Genomic DNA, 13879 nt, shown 5'->3' with positions numbered 1-13879 from the left:
AATATTTGAGTTGCAATGAACCTGCAGCCATCATTTGTCCACCTGCCTGGGTTGTCTTTTCAGTCTCAGTTCACCTGTTGGATAACGTTGCTGATTTTTTTTAAAAAATACCTTGAATAGATATGGAAATGCTCTCAGTTTCAGAGTGAGTTTGTGTCTACTGACACGTCACTGGAATGTGCACGGAAAGGAGATTATTGTTGCTTAAGACAAGAACTGCTTCTACAGGAATGTGATATATAGGCGATGATTCTGTGTGAATGCTTCTTACTCAGGGTAAAGCAGTATTTGTTGTCTCTCTTTTTATCAATGGTGAATGATCAATTTCTATATTGAAGTTAGGCTTTAGAAGGAAAGGCAGGCTGTCTTCCATTATGTATGCCTTACGTGTCATGCAAGCTTGGAGAACACCTTCTATGTCCTTCTGTGTACGTTGGGCTTAACTGTGCCTGGGGAGGAGGTTTTGCACTATGCCTGATGAGGCTGGCATGCGCTTCCAGCCGTGGCACTGGAGGGTTCTGGCTTGTACACAGGACCTTGCTGCTCTTTGGGTCTGCTGGGCTCTGTGTTGCCACCTTGGCAGTGCTCTGAAGTTCAGCCTGAAAGCCTGCTAGCATGGAAGGAATGTGAGCAAGCCTAAGCTCGAGTGTGGGCTTAGGCCCGTGCTTTGTCGGCAAGGCAAGCCCAGGCACCCTTCCTTGGCTATTGTGGGCACAGAGCTCCAGCCAGGATGCTCTGACTGCTCGGCTTCCTGGCTTATTCGTATTTGCAGTATAACTTGGAGGACTGGGCATGTAACTGCCATCCTTGTACTGTAATTTAACCTGGGAGGGACACTGTGGCCCTGTGAACAAAACAGTGAAACAGCGGGAATTGCTGCAAAAGGAAAACCTCCGTATTCCCAGAGTTTTGCTTGGATCACGATCTCTTCCCTTTGCCAGAAATACAGTGTATAAATTTTGTTGAAAGGGAATGTGCTGCAAAACAGCCCTGTGAAAAAACCTCGACTGTCTTCCAGTGTCAGAATCTTCTCCAGAGACCAAGTAAAGGGAGATTGTGTCTCCAGCTTTTAAAATAATTACTTGAATTAAAGATCAAGGTGGAGGAGCCCAGTTCACTGAACATTAGCTATGCAACTTAATTTGTTAAAAAGCTTTGAAAAAACAACTTAAGTTCATCATGCTCAAAATATCTCTCCCAGCAAGTAACCTGGACATCCTCTGAATCTTCAGAAATGTGTAAGTGTAGAAACTCCTGTGAAAAGTTTCTGTAATAACTTTTCTACAAATGAAGCCACCCATCTTGAATGAGCCTGTTTCTGCCTTTTTAATTCTAAATGATGAATAGACACTTTTGCATTAAGTATTCCTGGTCCAGTAATGCCTCGGGTTGCCAACAGCTCTGTTTTCCTGGAAAGGCTTGACTTGTGACTCAGTGAAGGTACCTGTGGCTTTTTGTGGAGAGGTCAGTTCAGTTCTGGATGTGACCCTTAACTTGTAATTCTCAGAAATATCTGTGAAGTCTTGAACTGTGGTATCAGCCTAACTTTTCTGGCTCTGTGCCTGGACAAGTCATTCTGCTTAGCAATAAAAAAATGCAAGATAATGGATGCAGATAACTAGGATTTAATATTACCATAGCCCATTTCCCGTTTACCTTTAAACAGCCATGTTGCAATTAGGTGCTGGGCACAAAGCTGTTCTTTGTTAACAGGTGTCTTCAAGAAATGTGTGACTAATGACCTAGTCTGGGTTCAGCCATGGTGGCCCTGACAGCTTGAAAAAGGAGCAGAAAAGTTGCTTTATCCTGTTGTGCTTTTATGAATATTGACTACCAAAGCAAACCAACTATTTCAGGCCTGTTACAGAAAGTTGTTTTCCTGAGGCTTCTTCTGAAAGAATGGCTGCCTCTAGTGTTTTAGGGAGATATGTTTGGAAAAGAGGATGAAAGCAGATGGTGGGTGATTGACATGAGCTGTGAGGTGCTCCAGCATGACCACATGCCTGGCCACTGATGCTTCAAAGGTGTACTTGCTGTAGCATGGGCCTGGCCAGATGCTTTGAGATGTACCCTTCTCCTGGAATTATCCTTCGGGGTGTCATCCACAGATTACAGCCCATTGACTCAAGGTCCCTTTGGAGTTCCAGCCTCCCCAGCACAGAAGCACAGGAGCTGGCCCCCTGCCATCCCAGGCACCTCGTCATTGCTATTATCAGAGCATTCCCAGGCCCAGCGGAGTGGCCTGATAAGCACCACGGTGAGCACCGAAAGCAAAAGCTGTCCCTGATGAGCTCTAGGCACCACATGAAGCCAGGCAAGCGTGCCCATGGCAAGCACAGGAGCCTGCTGATTAGTGTCCATACAGCTATACCAGCTATAAATTCTGTCAAGCACATTCCAATCAAATCTGTCATTATTTTGAACCCTTTGTGCCCCATACTGGATGCCAAAAAGGACTGTCCTGATTTAACCCCAGCTGGCAACCGAACACCGCAGCGCCGCTTGCTCACTCCCACAGCAGTAACTACAACATCCATGAATTCCCAACACTGTTACCAGCACAAATCCAAACCATAGCCCCATACTAGATTCTGAGAAGAAAATTAACTGTACCTCAGGCAGAGCAGCATGGTGTGTTACATCCGCTGTGGTTCTTGGGGATGCCTTTGAGTTTACAGTTCCTAAAATAGAAATAACAGCTCTTGCTTTATACAGAATTCTGAAAGAAGAAGAAAGAGAATGTGGGACCTATAAAATATTTTTTTGTAGTGCTTGCTCATGTTAAAACACTATGGCTTGAAACCCCTATGGGTAAAGGGCTTAGTTGCATAGGAACATGGGAAAACTGAAGAGAACATTTGAGGAATGCCTGGGAAGTTCATGTTTATGGACTAATGGCCTGGAGTCAGAAGGAGCCAACTGCCGCAGAGGGAGAGGAGCTCATTCCAGTGACAAACTTGTGTGAGTGGCAGTAGAGGACACTTACTAGCCTTCCTCTGGTAAAGGAAGATATAAGTGATCTTAATTTTTTAGGTTTTCTCTGTCCAGAAGAAGGATTTTTTACAAAGTCCATTCCTAGAGCAGATGAAATTTTCCAACATTGTCTGAAAGGAAGACTGATGCTAAAATCTCGTTTTCTCTTCTCTTGCAGAAGTCTGCTTGGTCTTCTGTCTAAGCTCAGTAGTCACTATACTGGTGTTTAGATTACTTCGGACGTCCTTCAACAGCGCAGCTTATCAGCATCACTGTGTTCCTATCAGTTTTGTCCCACAAGTTGTTATTCCATGATGATGGGTCACAAGGGAGGAGTTCAGAAGAAGTAGCTTGTGAGCACTTTCTGGAAAGAAATTACTTTTCAGCTCTTGGGTTGTTGTCTTCTTTGCAGTCTTGTTTTAGTCTGGTATGAATAAGTCTATTTTGAGCTGCCCTTAAATGGATGTCACGTAGAGGACAGTCTTGTTAAAACTTGGGAGTTGCCTGCTCAGCATTTGGGTTCTGCGCTCTTGGCTGTGGTTGGAGGATACAGTAAATCCAGCTTTAGGGAACTGAGAACCAAATTAAGAACCTGACTCTCCCATGGAGCAAAATGCCAGTCCGGTAGCAAACACATTTTGCTGGTGAGGTGAGTCGAACGTTGCTAAATGGATTGCCTTTATGCAGGATCATGCGTTGTCTGCTCATACCACTCTGCTTTTATGCTGCATCATGTTCCTCCCGTTGGAGCTGGTGTCCTGGGGAAGGAGCCCGTGTCGCTCTGTGCGCTGACTAATGCCGTGAGAATGCGATCATGTGCCCCCGCCTGCTCTGGGCCAGACTCTTATTAATGACTAATTGGTCTGCAGGGCTGAGTGTGAAGATCACGGACTCAGTCTGCTCCTCGCTGGCATCACGCACCCGAGTCGAGGTGTCGAGTGGGTCACCACAACGTGTTGCTCTGACAAGCTGAGCTCATGGAAGGCCGAGGGGCACCTGAAGGTGGTGCTTTGCTCCATGCTCCGGTGATCTGTTCCTTGGAAGTGTAGAAAATCCCCCTTTGTATTCTCTGCAGGCACTGTCAAACGTGTAGCTGTGTGGATGAGCTCTCTGTGGGCTAGCGGCCATGGCTGTGAGGTTCCCCTGGACTGTCTTTTATCCCAGTGGCTATCAGTGTTATGAAACAGCTGTTTCCTATCAACCTGCTCCTCTGATACCATGTGAAATTTTGAGGAGTGGAAGTTTTCCTGCCTGTGGGCATAAGTCTGGTTAACGATAGCCAGGGACTACACGTATGTGGTGTTGTCCCAACAGCCTGATCACAGCCCCCAGAAGGCACAGCAGATGCTCTCCCAGAGCAGGATCTGTGGCCATGCTGAAGGGAATTGTCACTTGCAGTTGTGTTTCTGCTTAGTGATCCTCATGAGTGTCACCCATGAGGGACCTGTATCCTTCTGGCTCTGTGGCTTGTGCTGGCGTAATCAGCATTTTGCTGAGCACTTGGCACTCTTGGGAAACAGAATGGCTAAACGGGTTGGTGCTGCTCTGGGCTGTGACTGACTTTCTTCTGACTGGAGCTTAAATTGGTGGAAGTGATGGAATTCTTTTTTCAGTTTAGTCTCAGATGGCTATAAAATAACTTGGATTTGCATTTCACTCCCCTCTTTCCTCTTCTGTCAGGAAACATTTCTTTATCTTTAAATTTCCATTGGCTTGTGGTTTTGTGGCTTTTGGGGTGTTTCTGTGGGGTTTTGTGATTTGGTTTTTTGTTTTTTCTGGGTTTTGGTTTGTTTGGTTTTTTTTTTCTTCCCAATGCAGCCAGTGAAGGCGAGAAGGACATTTGGTCTGAAATCTGGCTGTTTGCGTTTCTGGCTCTCAGGTCTGCATTAGTTTTGAGTGACTATTATTGAATTAGGATTTGATGCATGCACTGGGACCAATGCCAGTGACCTTCTTCAGCAGAGATTTTGTCTCATCACCGCAGGGAATGGTTGCTATAAAGTCTTCTGCATGAGCAGTTGGCACTCAAGTTTGGATGAGGTCAAAAGCCCCCTGTTTCTTTTGCTTGTCTAATTGTTTTGGAGTCCTTCTCATGCCTGAGTTGTGTGTGTGTACTGGCATTTGGTTTGGGTGACTTCGCCCTTCTGTTTTAGTTTTACAGCTGTGTGCTCTGGCCACACTCCTTTAGAGGTGAACTCAAGTGGTATCACATCCCTTCTTACTTTGGAGCAACTGCTCCAACATGAAAGAATTGCAATTTTACAGAGACTGTCATCTAGTAACCAGGTAAAGTTTGCAGAATTTGGTGATAAGCACGCTTTGAGAAGTTCCTGCTTGTGTAATGTCATGCAAGTGGTTAAGCAGATTCCCAAAATCATCCATGTTAAAAATATCCTTTATGCTGGGTTATGTTTTTGAAACCAGCATATTGTGAATCCACGTATCAGTTCAGAATGCCAAGAACTGGATCAGAAATGCTGCGCCTGCACTCTGGGAAGTGCTGAGAGTGCATTAGCTCCCTTGGCTGCTTCACATACATCCAAAATGTTTTATACAACGAGGCTTTCTGCCTCTGCCAGCCATAGCTCAGGTCTGGATTGTGCTAGGTCAGGTCTTGCCTGTCCTCCTCGCAGGAGGAAGCCAGCACACACTCCGTACCCATGTTATCATCAGTGGTCCAGAGCTTTGGAATGCTTTTAGAGCAGCTTCTGTGTCTTGGAGGTGTTTGGGAAGGTGATGGTGGGACAATGTGCAGATCTAGGAGTTGTGCATTTGAAAGTCTGAAGCCTGAGGGAAGGGAAAAGCTCTGAAGTGTAATTACATAAGTGAAATTAAGCTATGAGCAGGTCTCTCGCATTTTGTGTGGTGTGATTGCTATGGAGAACTTCCTCCCGAAAGCAGTCACAGGAGAGGACAAGTGCAGGAGCTGGCTGCTTGCTGGGGAGCCAGGATTGAGTGTGCCAGATTGTTTTCCCTGGAGAAAAGCAGCCCCGGGTGAGTGGTGCCAGTGGTGTGCTGCCCCACCCCTCATTGTACACACTGCCTGTTCCTTTGCTCAGTGGGAAATGGACTTAAACCCAGCACCTCCCATTCCAGATAACTCTTTTCTTTTAAATGCAGGACCAGGCTGCCCACTCTAACATCCTCATTTATAGTTGGGAGTCTGGCTTAGGCTCAGGCTTCCCATGCCTTGCTTCTGGAGGCTCCGGGTAGGCAATATGCAGCAGATGCTGGAAAAATTTCCTGCAGTTGCTCTTTTTTTGTCCATGTTTCTCTATAGGTCCTGGCTGTTCTGTACTTTGAAAGTTGTGTTCTTCGCTGATGTAAAATACACATGTGAAACATTGCAGGTGCTTCTCAGCCCGTGGTACCTGCTGCTGTGACACAGCACCCTTAATCACAGTTGGCTCAAAAAGAGCTCTTACAGGAGGCTGGAGCGAGGAGCAGCCACTGCATGAACAAGCATTGGTTTCAGATGGACACACGGTCAAGCAAGAAGTTGCCTTTCAGGCATAAAACTGTAACAAAAATATTGTAGGGCATGACATTGTCACGGTAAAAAATAGCAAAAAATAGATCAGGTGCCACAGGCTGCTTGAAATAATATTTTTTAGGAAAAATCCACTACTCTGCCACCACTCTGCCTCTACAGAAAGCTTTTTTTGTGATTTCTATTTCATGCTTTGCGGAAAACAAAGCTACAAAAATGTCTGGTCTGTGTTATCCTCAAACAGATACATTAATAATATTTGCAGTCCAAAATCACTTTTCCTGTGCATTCATCTCGTTTGGTTCCATCTCACAAAGTTCCTGCAGAAGTGCAAGCTCGAATTCCTTACAGGGTGTCTCTGTACCTTTCCTGGCTGTAGCTACATGAAATACAGCAGATGGATGTGGATGTGTCAGGAGCCAGGTGCTCATCTGCAGAGTTTCACCCTGTCCTGGAGAGGGGCTTGCATTGAGATCTTGCAGTTCTCAAATGAATCTGGAGTGCAATGCCGTCTCATTGCTGAGTCTCCAGTTTCAGCTCCATGGTTTCCTTGAGGAGAAGGAAATAAAACCAAAGAGACAGCTGAGTTTATCAGTTTTTATAGTCTCATGTCATTTTATGGTAAGTAATTTAAACAGAATGTAGCAAAGGCTTCAACTGTTACATCTGCCCCAGTATTCAGGGCCAGTGTTCCCCTTATGTTTACCTGTGTTATGACAGTGTTACTTTATTGTTTGTGCAGAAGAAGGCTGTAACTTTATTTACTCCTAATTGTTTTTCCTAGTAATTACTTTGTTTTTGGAACAAATCCAGCTTCAAGGTTCATCCGAAGTTGTCAGAGATCAAAATTGAAATCCAAATGATGCCATCATGAATTCAAATGATTCTTATCTTGGTTTCAGGAAGGTGCTCTCATAGGCTTCACCTGTGAGTTGAGATAAACATTTAGAGTTCTTGACGTTCCAGTCTGTAAGAGAGTTTTTGAAAACAAGATTTAGTCAAGAACTGAGACTTGTATTTAAATTCTGTCATGGGACTTAATTTCAATCCCTGAGAATACCTCTGTAGAGGGAAATGTTTCACCTAATGAGTTGTCTTAATTGGGAATTTATTTGATTTATAAATATTGCAGTGCAAGTTCTTTGTGCACAAAGCAGAGGGTTCTGTCCTGCTTTGCTCCAGGTGAGTACAGCTTTTTGCTGAGAAGGCTTGTAAATAAATGCTGCATTAGAGCTGACAGAGGAAAATGCATCCAAGATAAATTTGGCAATGTGTTCCAAAAGTGCATCAACCAGGCTGTGCTGAGTATAGTTAGAAGGTCTTTTTTCCTGTGTGACAGAGCCCATATGCAAATATGTGAGAAAATTAAAACACATCAGGGCCCTAAAAAGGAATTGGTCCCAGTAGGTCTGTTTCTTCATGCATTTGCATATAGGCTGTGAGAGCATCAGCTGGGACCAATTCTTCTTCCTGCTTTCCTGTTTACTTGGTCACTACAATTGCAGTGTCTGAATGCTTCACAGGTTGCAGAGAGAAGAAAAATGTTATCTCTGTCTCCCTGCAGACTGCTGACAGAAACAGCCTGTTTGGCTTGCTGACTCATTCTTTTTGGGATTCACATACATATAGCCGCACACACTTGGCATCTAACTTGGGTTGGGGTGAGGGCTCTGGGTGTCGCTGAGAGGGAAGCCTTTGGTGGCTCTTCTCTCTGCTCGGGTGCAGGTCCCATCTGTGGGAACCTCCAGGTCTGGCTGATTATCTGTGTTGACCCATCTGTAGTTGAAGATTGGATGATGTTGGTTGTCACAAGTAGTGTTGGTTACACCTGTGGGGAGCAGTGTGGGGTTGTGGGAGTTCCCTACCAGAGCAAGTCTCCCCTTTTGTGTTTGGGAGGTATGTGGTGAGAGGTAGTGGTGTGTGGTGAATTCAGGGGTAGTCCTTGTGGGATTTGGGACCTGCCAACCAGCTCAGCCCATGATGCCCTGTGTGCTGTTGGCTTGGGTTTGTCTTTTCTCCCCCAGCATCCCCATCCATGCCTTCCTGCTCCACTTTGTTCACAACAGTTTTCTGAGGAAAACAGTCTTGACAGGTCGCTGGTGCTGTGCTCTGTGAAGCAGACAGGGGGGTTGATTCTGCACACTCAGGAAGACCTTACTTCCCTTGCCTTTCCAGGGAGAGTGGACAGCTTCCCCTCACCTGCCTGGCAGAGCTGTGGTGCAGCAGCTACCGTGCTGGGCAGGCACCCGGGGGATGTCAGCTCCAGCCGGTCCGTCGGGAGCCCTGCTGCCGGCGCTGCTGCTCTGTGACCTGCAGTTCTCCCTCCTCCCTCAGCCCTTGACCCTCTCCAAACCCCAGCTCGCTGGGTTGCTCTTTAATGTGACTTTCACACGGCCCTGTGTTACGCTGCTTCAGTTACGGAACTGGCTCTGTTTCTTTTTCCTTGTGCAGTTCAGAGTTTGCTGGAGTTTCTTCCTGATTGCAAAAGCCGTTGGAAATGGGCAGAATTGTAAAAGCTTATCAGTGAGCAATAACTCTCCCCTCTGGCTCCCCAGCTCTGTTATGCATTTATTCACTCCAGCGAGTTGTAACTCTGTGCAACATCTCCTGTTGCCACATCAGTGCTTTTTTATTTACACCAAACACCACTTTCCCTCTCTCCTGCCCTGGTCTCCCAAGTTTCACAGCTCTGGAGCTTTGCAGCCGGGCGGTGGCAGCACTCCATCTCCTGGGGGAGCTGGCGGCCAGCCTCCGCCTGGAGTAGCACCGGGAACGGTAACTCTGAGGTTACTTGTTGCTTTGTACCGCCTGGAAGATGCAGTGCAAGTGTTTGGTGCTGCAGCCAGAGACCTACAGGAAGAATTCTTGGTGTAATGAGCAAAACAGATGCTGGCAGATGAGCGCAGCCTTTAGGAAGTCCGGGATCCCTGCTAGTACTAAATTGGTCTTGTTCTTTCTGAGTAGTCTGGCAGAATATTTCTACGAGCTGTATCTGCCGGTGCTTTGCAGGCTGCTGGCTGTATGTGACTCTTGTTCAAATCCTATTGACACATAACATCATTTCTAAAAATGTTTGGCACTGATATAATCATCAGCCCACAGAGACCAATTTCTCAAGCAGTTTGTGTTTTTTCAATGGAACAAATTCTGTCAGACCCTGAAAATAGAAGCACAATATTTTTAAATTTTTTTTTTTTAGGTTTGTTTCCAAAATGTTGCAGCAGCGGTCACGAGGATGTCAATCCAAACAAGAAGTGCCTGAAAGTCCCTTAACCTTACAACAAGGAGCTGGTAAACCAGGCTTAACCAAGAGCACATCTCTTCTCAGGGCCCTAAAATGATTTCCATCCTTTCTTCTCTCCAGTCCGTGTGTCTCTTCCATGGGATAGTGACAGTACGTGGTCTTGCTGCAGTGCTTCACCAGCAGGAGTCTGTCAGTTTTCCCCTGAAGACTCAAGGGAAGATTATCTTGTTGTTTCATGTGACTTTTTTTTCTTTTTAATTTCTGCAGCTCCCATTCCATGGTATTTGAAAAATTCCAGGGGGCTGAAATAGTTTCCCTGTGCAAATTGGTAAAGGATGTGTTCTTGCTAGATTTTGGCCCACAGAAATCCTGTGGTAATCTGAGAAGGGCAGAAAAGACCAAGTCAAGGGAGGTGGTGCTTGGAGTCTAATCACTAAACTCCCGCAGATTAGAGCCAGGGCACTGTGCCAAGGCAACCCAAGCTCTATTCCTGGCCCTTTAAACCCCCCAGCTCCTTCGGATACACATTTCAGGGAAAGCATCAGCCTTGCTGGTCAGTTTTACAGCCCTCTGGAGCTAAAAAGCGTGGCTGTTAAATGTGATAAAACCCATTCCGGGTTGGCAAGGTGGTGCTCCTGGGAGCGTGGGGACCCTTCCCACTGCCATGGGTGCCCATCAGTGGCAGGGTGATGCTTGGGCAGATGCTCTGCTGTCGTGGGGAGGGTGGGCAAACATTTTACCAAGGGGATGGCAACTGGCAAATTCTCGGCAGCATATCCCTTGCAGGCAGTAGAATTTGCTCCCTTCCTTTCGCTTTTCTCTGCTCTACCAGACTGTTGCTTCTCAGCTGCTCCATGCCTGGGCTGACACTGCCTAGGCTGGAGGAACTGGCCTTGGGACATGGTGTTTAGGCAGGGCTGTGTGGCACACAGGTGTGTTAGACACCTGCACATGTGTGGGTGCTCAGGGAATGGAGGCAAATGCTAGGATAAGTACAGACTTCATAGAGGAATAAAGTGCCTGCAGTTTGTGCTTGGTCTGGAAATCCAGTCCCATCTGGTCCAGATGTTTCCAGTTGTGTTTATAGCAAGGAGCTACTGTGCTGCTTTGCAGGAAAAAATTATGAAAAATATGGGGTTGTGCCTTCACAACCACTGCAAACAGGCAGGGGTATCCATGGAATATGTTCCCTTCTGTTGCCTTAAAAAAGATGCGTAAATAGTCTTGAATAATTTAATGAAGAGCTGGAGCTTTCAGGGCAGGCTGGTGTGTGCCTGAGTGCTGGCTTGGTGTGCTGTGCTGACAAGGAGCACGTCCCACCCCTCTGCACCAGGCAGCAGCTGCTTGGGCAATGGCACCTTTCCTAGGTCAGGGAGATTTCTGCTTCAAATTCTCTGGCTTCTGGAATTCAGGCAGATACAGCCTCTGTGAAGGAGGGACTGGGTTTGCACTAAACCTAAACTTGGGAGTCAATGTTCACGTATGTTTCTGGGTACAGTGCTTTATTATTCACTGCCATCCAATAATCTGAATGACACATGTGCATTTCCATGTGCTTTGGTACTGCATTTGACCCTGACCTATTTTTCTTTGTCGTTTTTATCTGTGACACGTCTAAGACTTATTTTGGGAGTTGAGCTGTGGACTGAGAGCTGAGGATGAGGTCAGTGATGGGTTAGTAAAGGTGCTTGAGGTGGAGGAAAACTTCGCAGAGGTGGGAGAGTGGCTGCTGAGGCACTGCTTTCATGAAATGGGACTCTGGTACTTCCTTTTGTGGCTGAATTTTATTTTTTATTTCCTATTTAGGTAGCCAGGCATTGGCATGCCAGGTAGGCACCCTAAGGCACTCTGATTTCTTGGGATTCATCTGCTCAGTATTTTATACTCTCCTGAATTTGAATATTCCATTAAGGTAATCTGTAAGTGTTTGCTGCTACTGCTCTTGGAAGATCTTGAATGGAAGCAATATGGATGGGAAAAAGTTTTGAAGGCCTTGTCTCGTTCTGAATTGAGTTTGTCCCGATTCCACTGAGGGAATATAAGGAAAAGGTGTTGTTTTATGCCTGATTTCTGGTATGAAAACAGCTTACCATCTTGGTCCCAGTTGTATTAGGATAGAAAGCTCCCATGGCGACTGCCCAGCAGTGAGCAGCAAATATGTACTTAGCCTCTAAGGAGATTATTTAACACAGTTCCAATTTTGTTTATTTTTATTATTATTTTATAGTTTCTGTATTTGCTTGTCAAGAGTGGATTTGCAGATGTACCCTTGGAAAGCGGGCAGGGTCTGATTTTGTGGGGGAAACAGCAGCAGGAGTTCTGAGCAGCTTTGTGGAAGCACGGTGATGGCAGAAGCATGGAATTAGGAGTCTCTCCTGTCCACAGAGTCAGATCAGAGGTGGAGAGAAGAGGGGAGGGGAAGGAAGGCAGGCAGCTACTAAAACCCTTCCCCAAATGGATGAATGAATGGGTGACACACATAAATGACTGCTGTGATGGTCTGACTTACTGTAGCTCGGTCTCGGGATAATCCTCATATGGCAGATTTCTGTGAGGCCAACATGTGACCCAAAGCTGGGCTCCCAGCAGACAAGTGTGCTGTGCTGGTATTAGGGGCTGTGCTTGGAACGCGTGTGTCCGTGCGGGGTGTTCCGCTCGCCTCCCCGCGCGGCTCGGCCACTGCCGCCTGCTAGGACAGCTTCAAAGGCAAACTGGAATCCCACAAACTCTTGCCTATTGCATAGACAGCTCCAAGCCAGCCTGTGTGTCTGTACTTTTGGAAAAAGGAGAAGGGGGAAAAAAAACCAGACACAAGAAACAGGAAGGCCCCCAAAGACTTGTAGCTGGGATTACCTTGCTCACACCTGTCACCACTGATGTCCTCTCAAGGTCAGAATTCGAGCTACGTGAGGCCAGCTTAAAGCAGACGCCATGTGAAAGGATCTCTATGAAGGAGCAGCAGGCACTGGAAGGAGGACAGGAGTGCCCACAGGAACATGAACAACAGCTTGCAAGTTAACCTGCCCAGGACTTGGGCTGGTTCAAACAGCTCGCTCCAGGAGAAGTCTGAGCATTCCTTTTTTCTTTTCTATTACTATAGGATGGAGGACGAGGCAGTACTGGATAGAGGGGCTTCCTTCCTTAAACATGTATGTGATGAAGAAGAAGTGGAAGGTAAGAGACTTGGATTGCTGGGGAGGAAGGGTGCCTTCACTTGGGTGTTTGTATAAAGGATGGGCACAGTCAGAGGGCAGAGAAACATGGTGCCTTTGTTTTACCCAGTAATTCATCCTAAAATTGACTGAAATATGGATAGGCTTGGTTGGGGTGGAAGAGACATTTTAGAGAAATCCTCTATTTTAGTTCAGAGAGAACATTGTTGCATGCTGCCTGTATCCTCTTCCACTTTCCCCAAAGTCCTGTTTGCTGTGCCTTGCATAATGGCTGTGAAACACCAGAGCTGTTTGCTTTGTTTTCCTCCGAGAAGAGTTTTGGCAATGCTTGCCTATCACTGTTGCACTTGTGTGAACGTGGAAATATGGAGGCAGGTGGAGAAGCCAGGTGGAAAAACCAGAATTTGTACCAAGTGTCAGGGTGGACGTAAGGCGGCAAGTGGACATTTGCTTGGGTTATCCTTAGAGCTTGAGAGCCATAAAGAGAAGGGTTTTCCCTTGAAGGAGAACTTTTTAACAGAGAAAACAGTTTCCTCACTTTCTAGGGAAAGAGTAGATGCCTTTGGAAGTGCTTTTGCTTTCTCTCTAACTATTGTGAAATCCCAAAGGTGAAAGGAATTTAAAGGAGTTTACTTCAGGTTTGTTCCTGGAAAATAAAAAAGCTGATAGGAGTGAATTAATGGCAACAAATTCTCTCTTTCTCATTTTCTGAGGATTGGTTTTCTGTGGGCTTGATAAACTAGTGGGGGAGAAGGAGGAGAGGAGGATAGGGTAGGACCTTACCTCGAAGGGAGAGAATTCCACCTTGCAACACTATCCTTCCCCTCCTGACTTCAGGATATAATTTTATTCTAACTTCTTTATTTGCAAACAAATGTCTGTGGCTTTTCAGTTGATAATGTTTTGAAAGGTGTAGGGTTACAGCCATGTCATTGTTGCCGGTAATGGACAGGAAAGGATCCAGCAGTAGGAGAGAAAATAATCACCAAAAAGGGGAGT

The 13879-nt window shown here is 46.1% G+C and overlaps 1 protein-coding gene across 7 annotated transcripts in view; it reads left to right on the top strand.

Moving 5' to 3' along the window:
- The window catches only part of SLC4A4 (solute carrier family 4 member 4), a 128304-nt gene that overhangs the window by 16292 nt on the left and 98133 nt on the right, over window positions 1–13879 (top strand). For all 7 annotated transcript variants that reach the window (XM_085057728.1, XM_085057729.1, XM_085057727.1 and 4 more), the window contains exon 2: window positions 12808–12881. In XM_085057728.1, the coding sequence (XP_084913854.1) occupies window positions 12808–12881 (74 nt within the window). The remainder of the gene's footprint in view (window positions 1–12807; window positions 12882–13879) is intronic.

The sequence above is a fragment of the Lichenostomus cassidix genome, chromosome 4, assembly GCF_008360975.1.
Source record: "Lichenostomus cassidix isolate B80296 chromosome 4, HeHo_3.0, whole genome shotgun sequence".
Classification (NCBI taxonomy): Eukaryota; Metazoa; Chordata; class Aves; order Passeriformes; family Meliphagidae; genus Lichenostomus; species Lichenostomus cassidix.
This window is presented reverse-complemented; position numbering and strand designations above follow the sequence as displayed.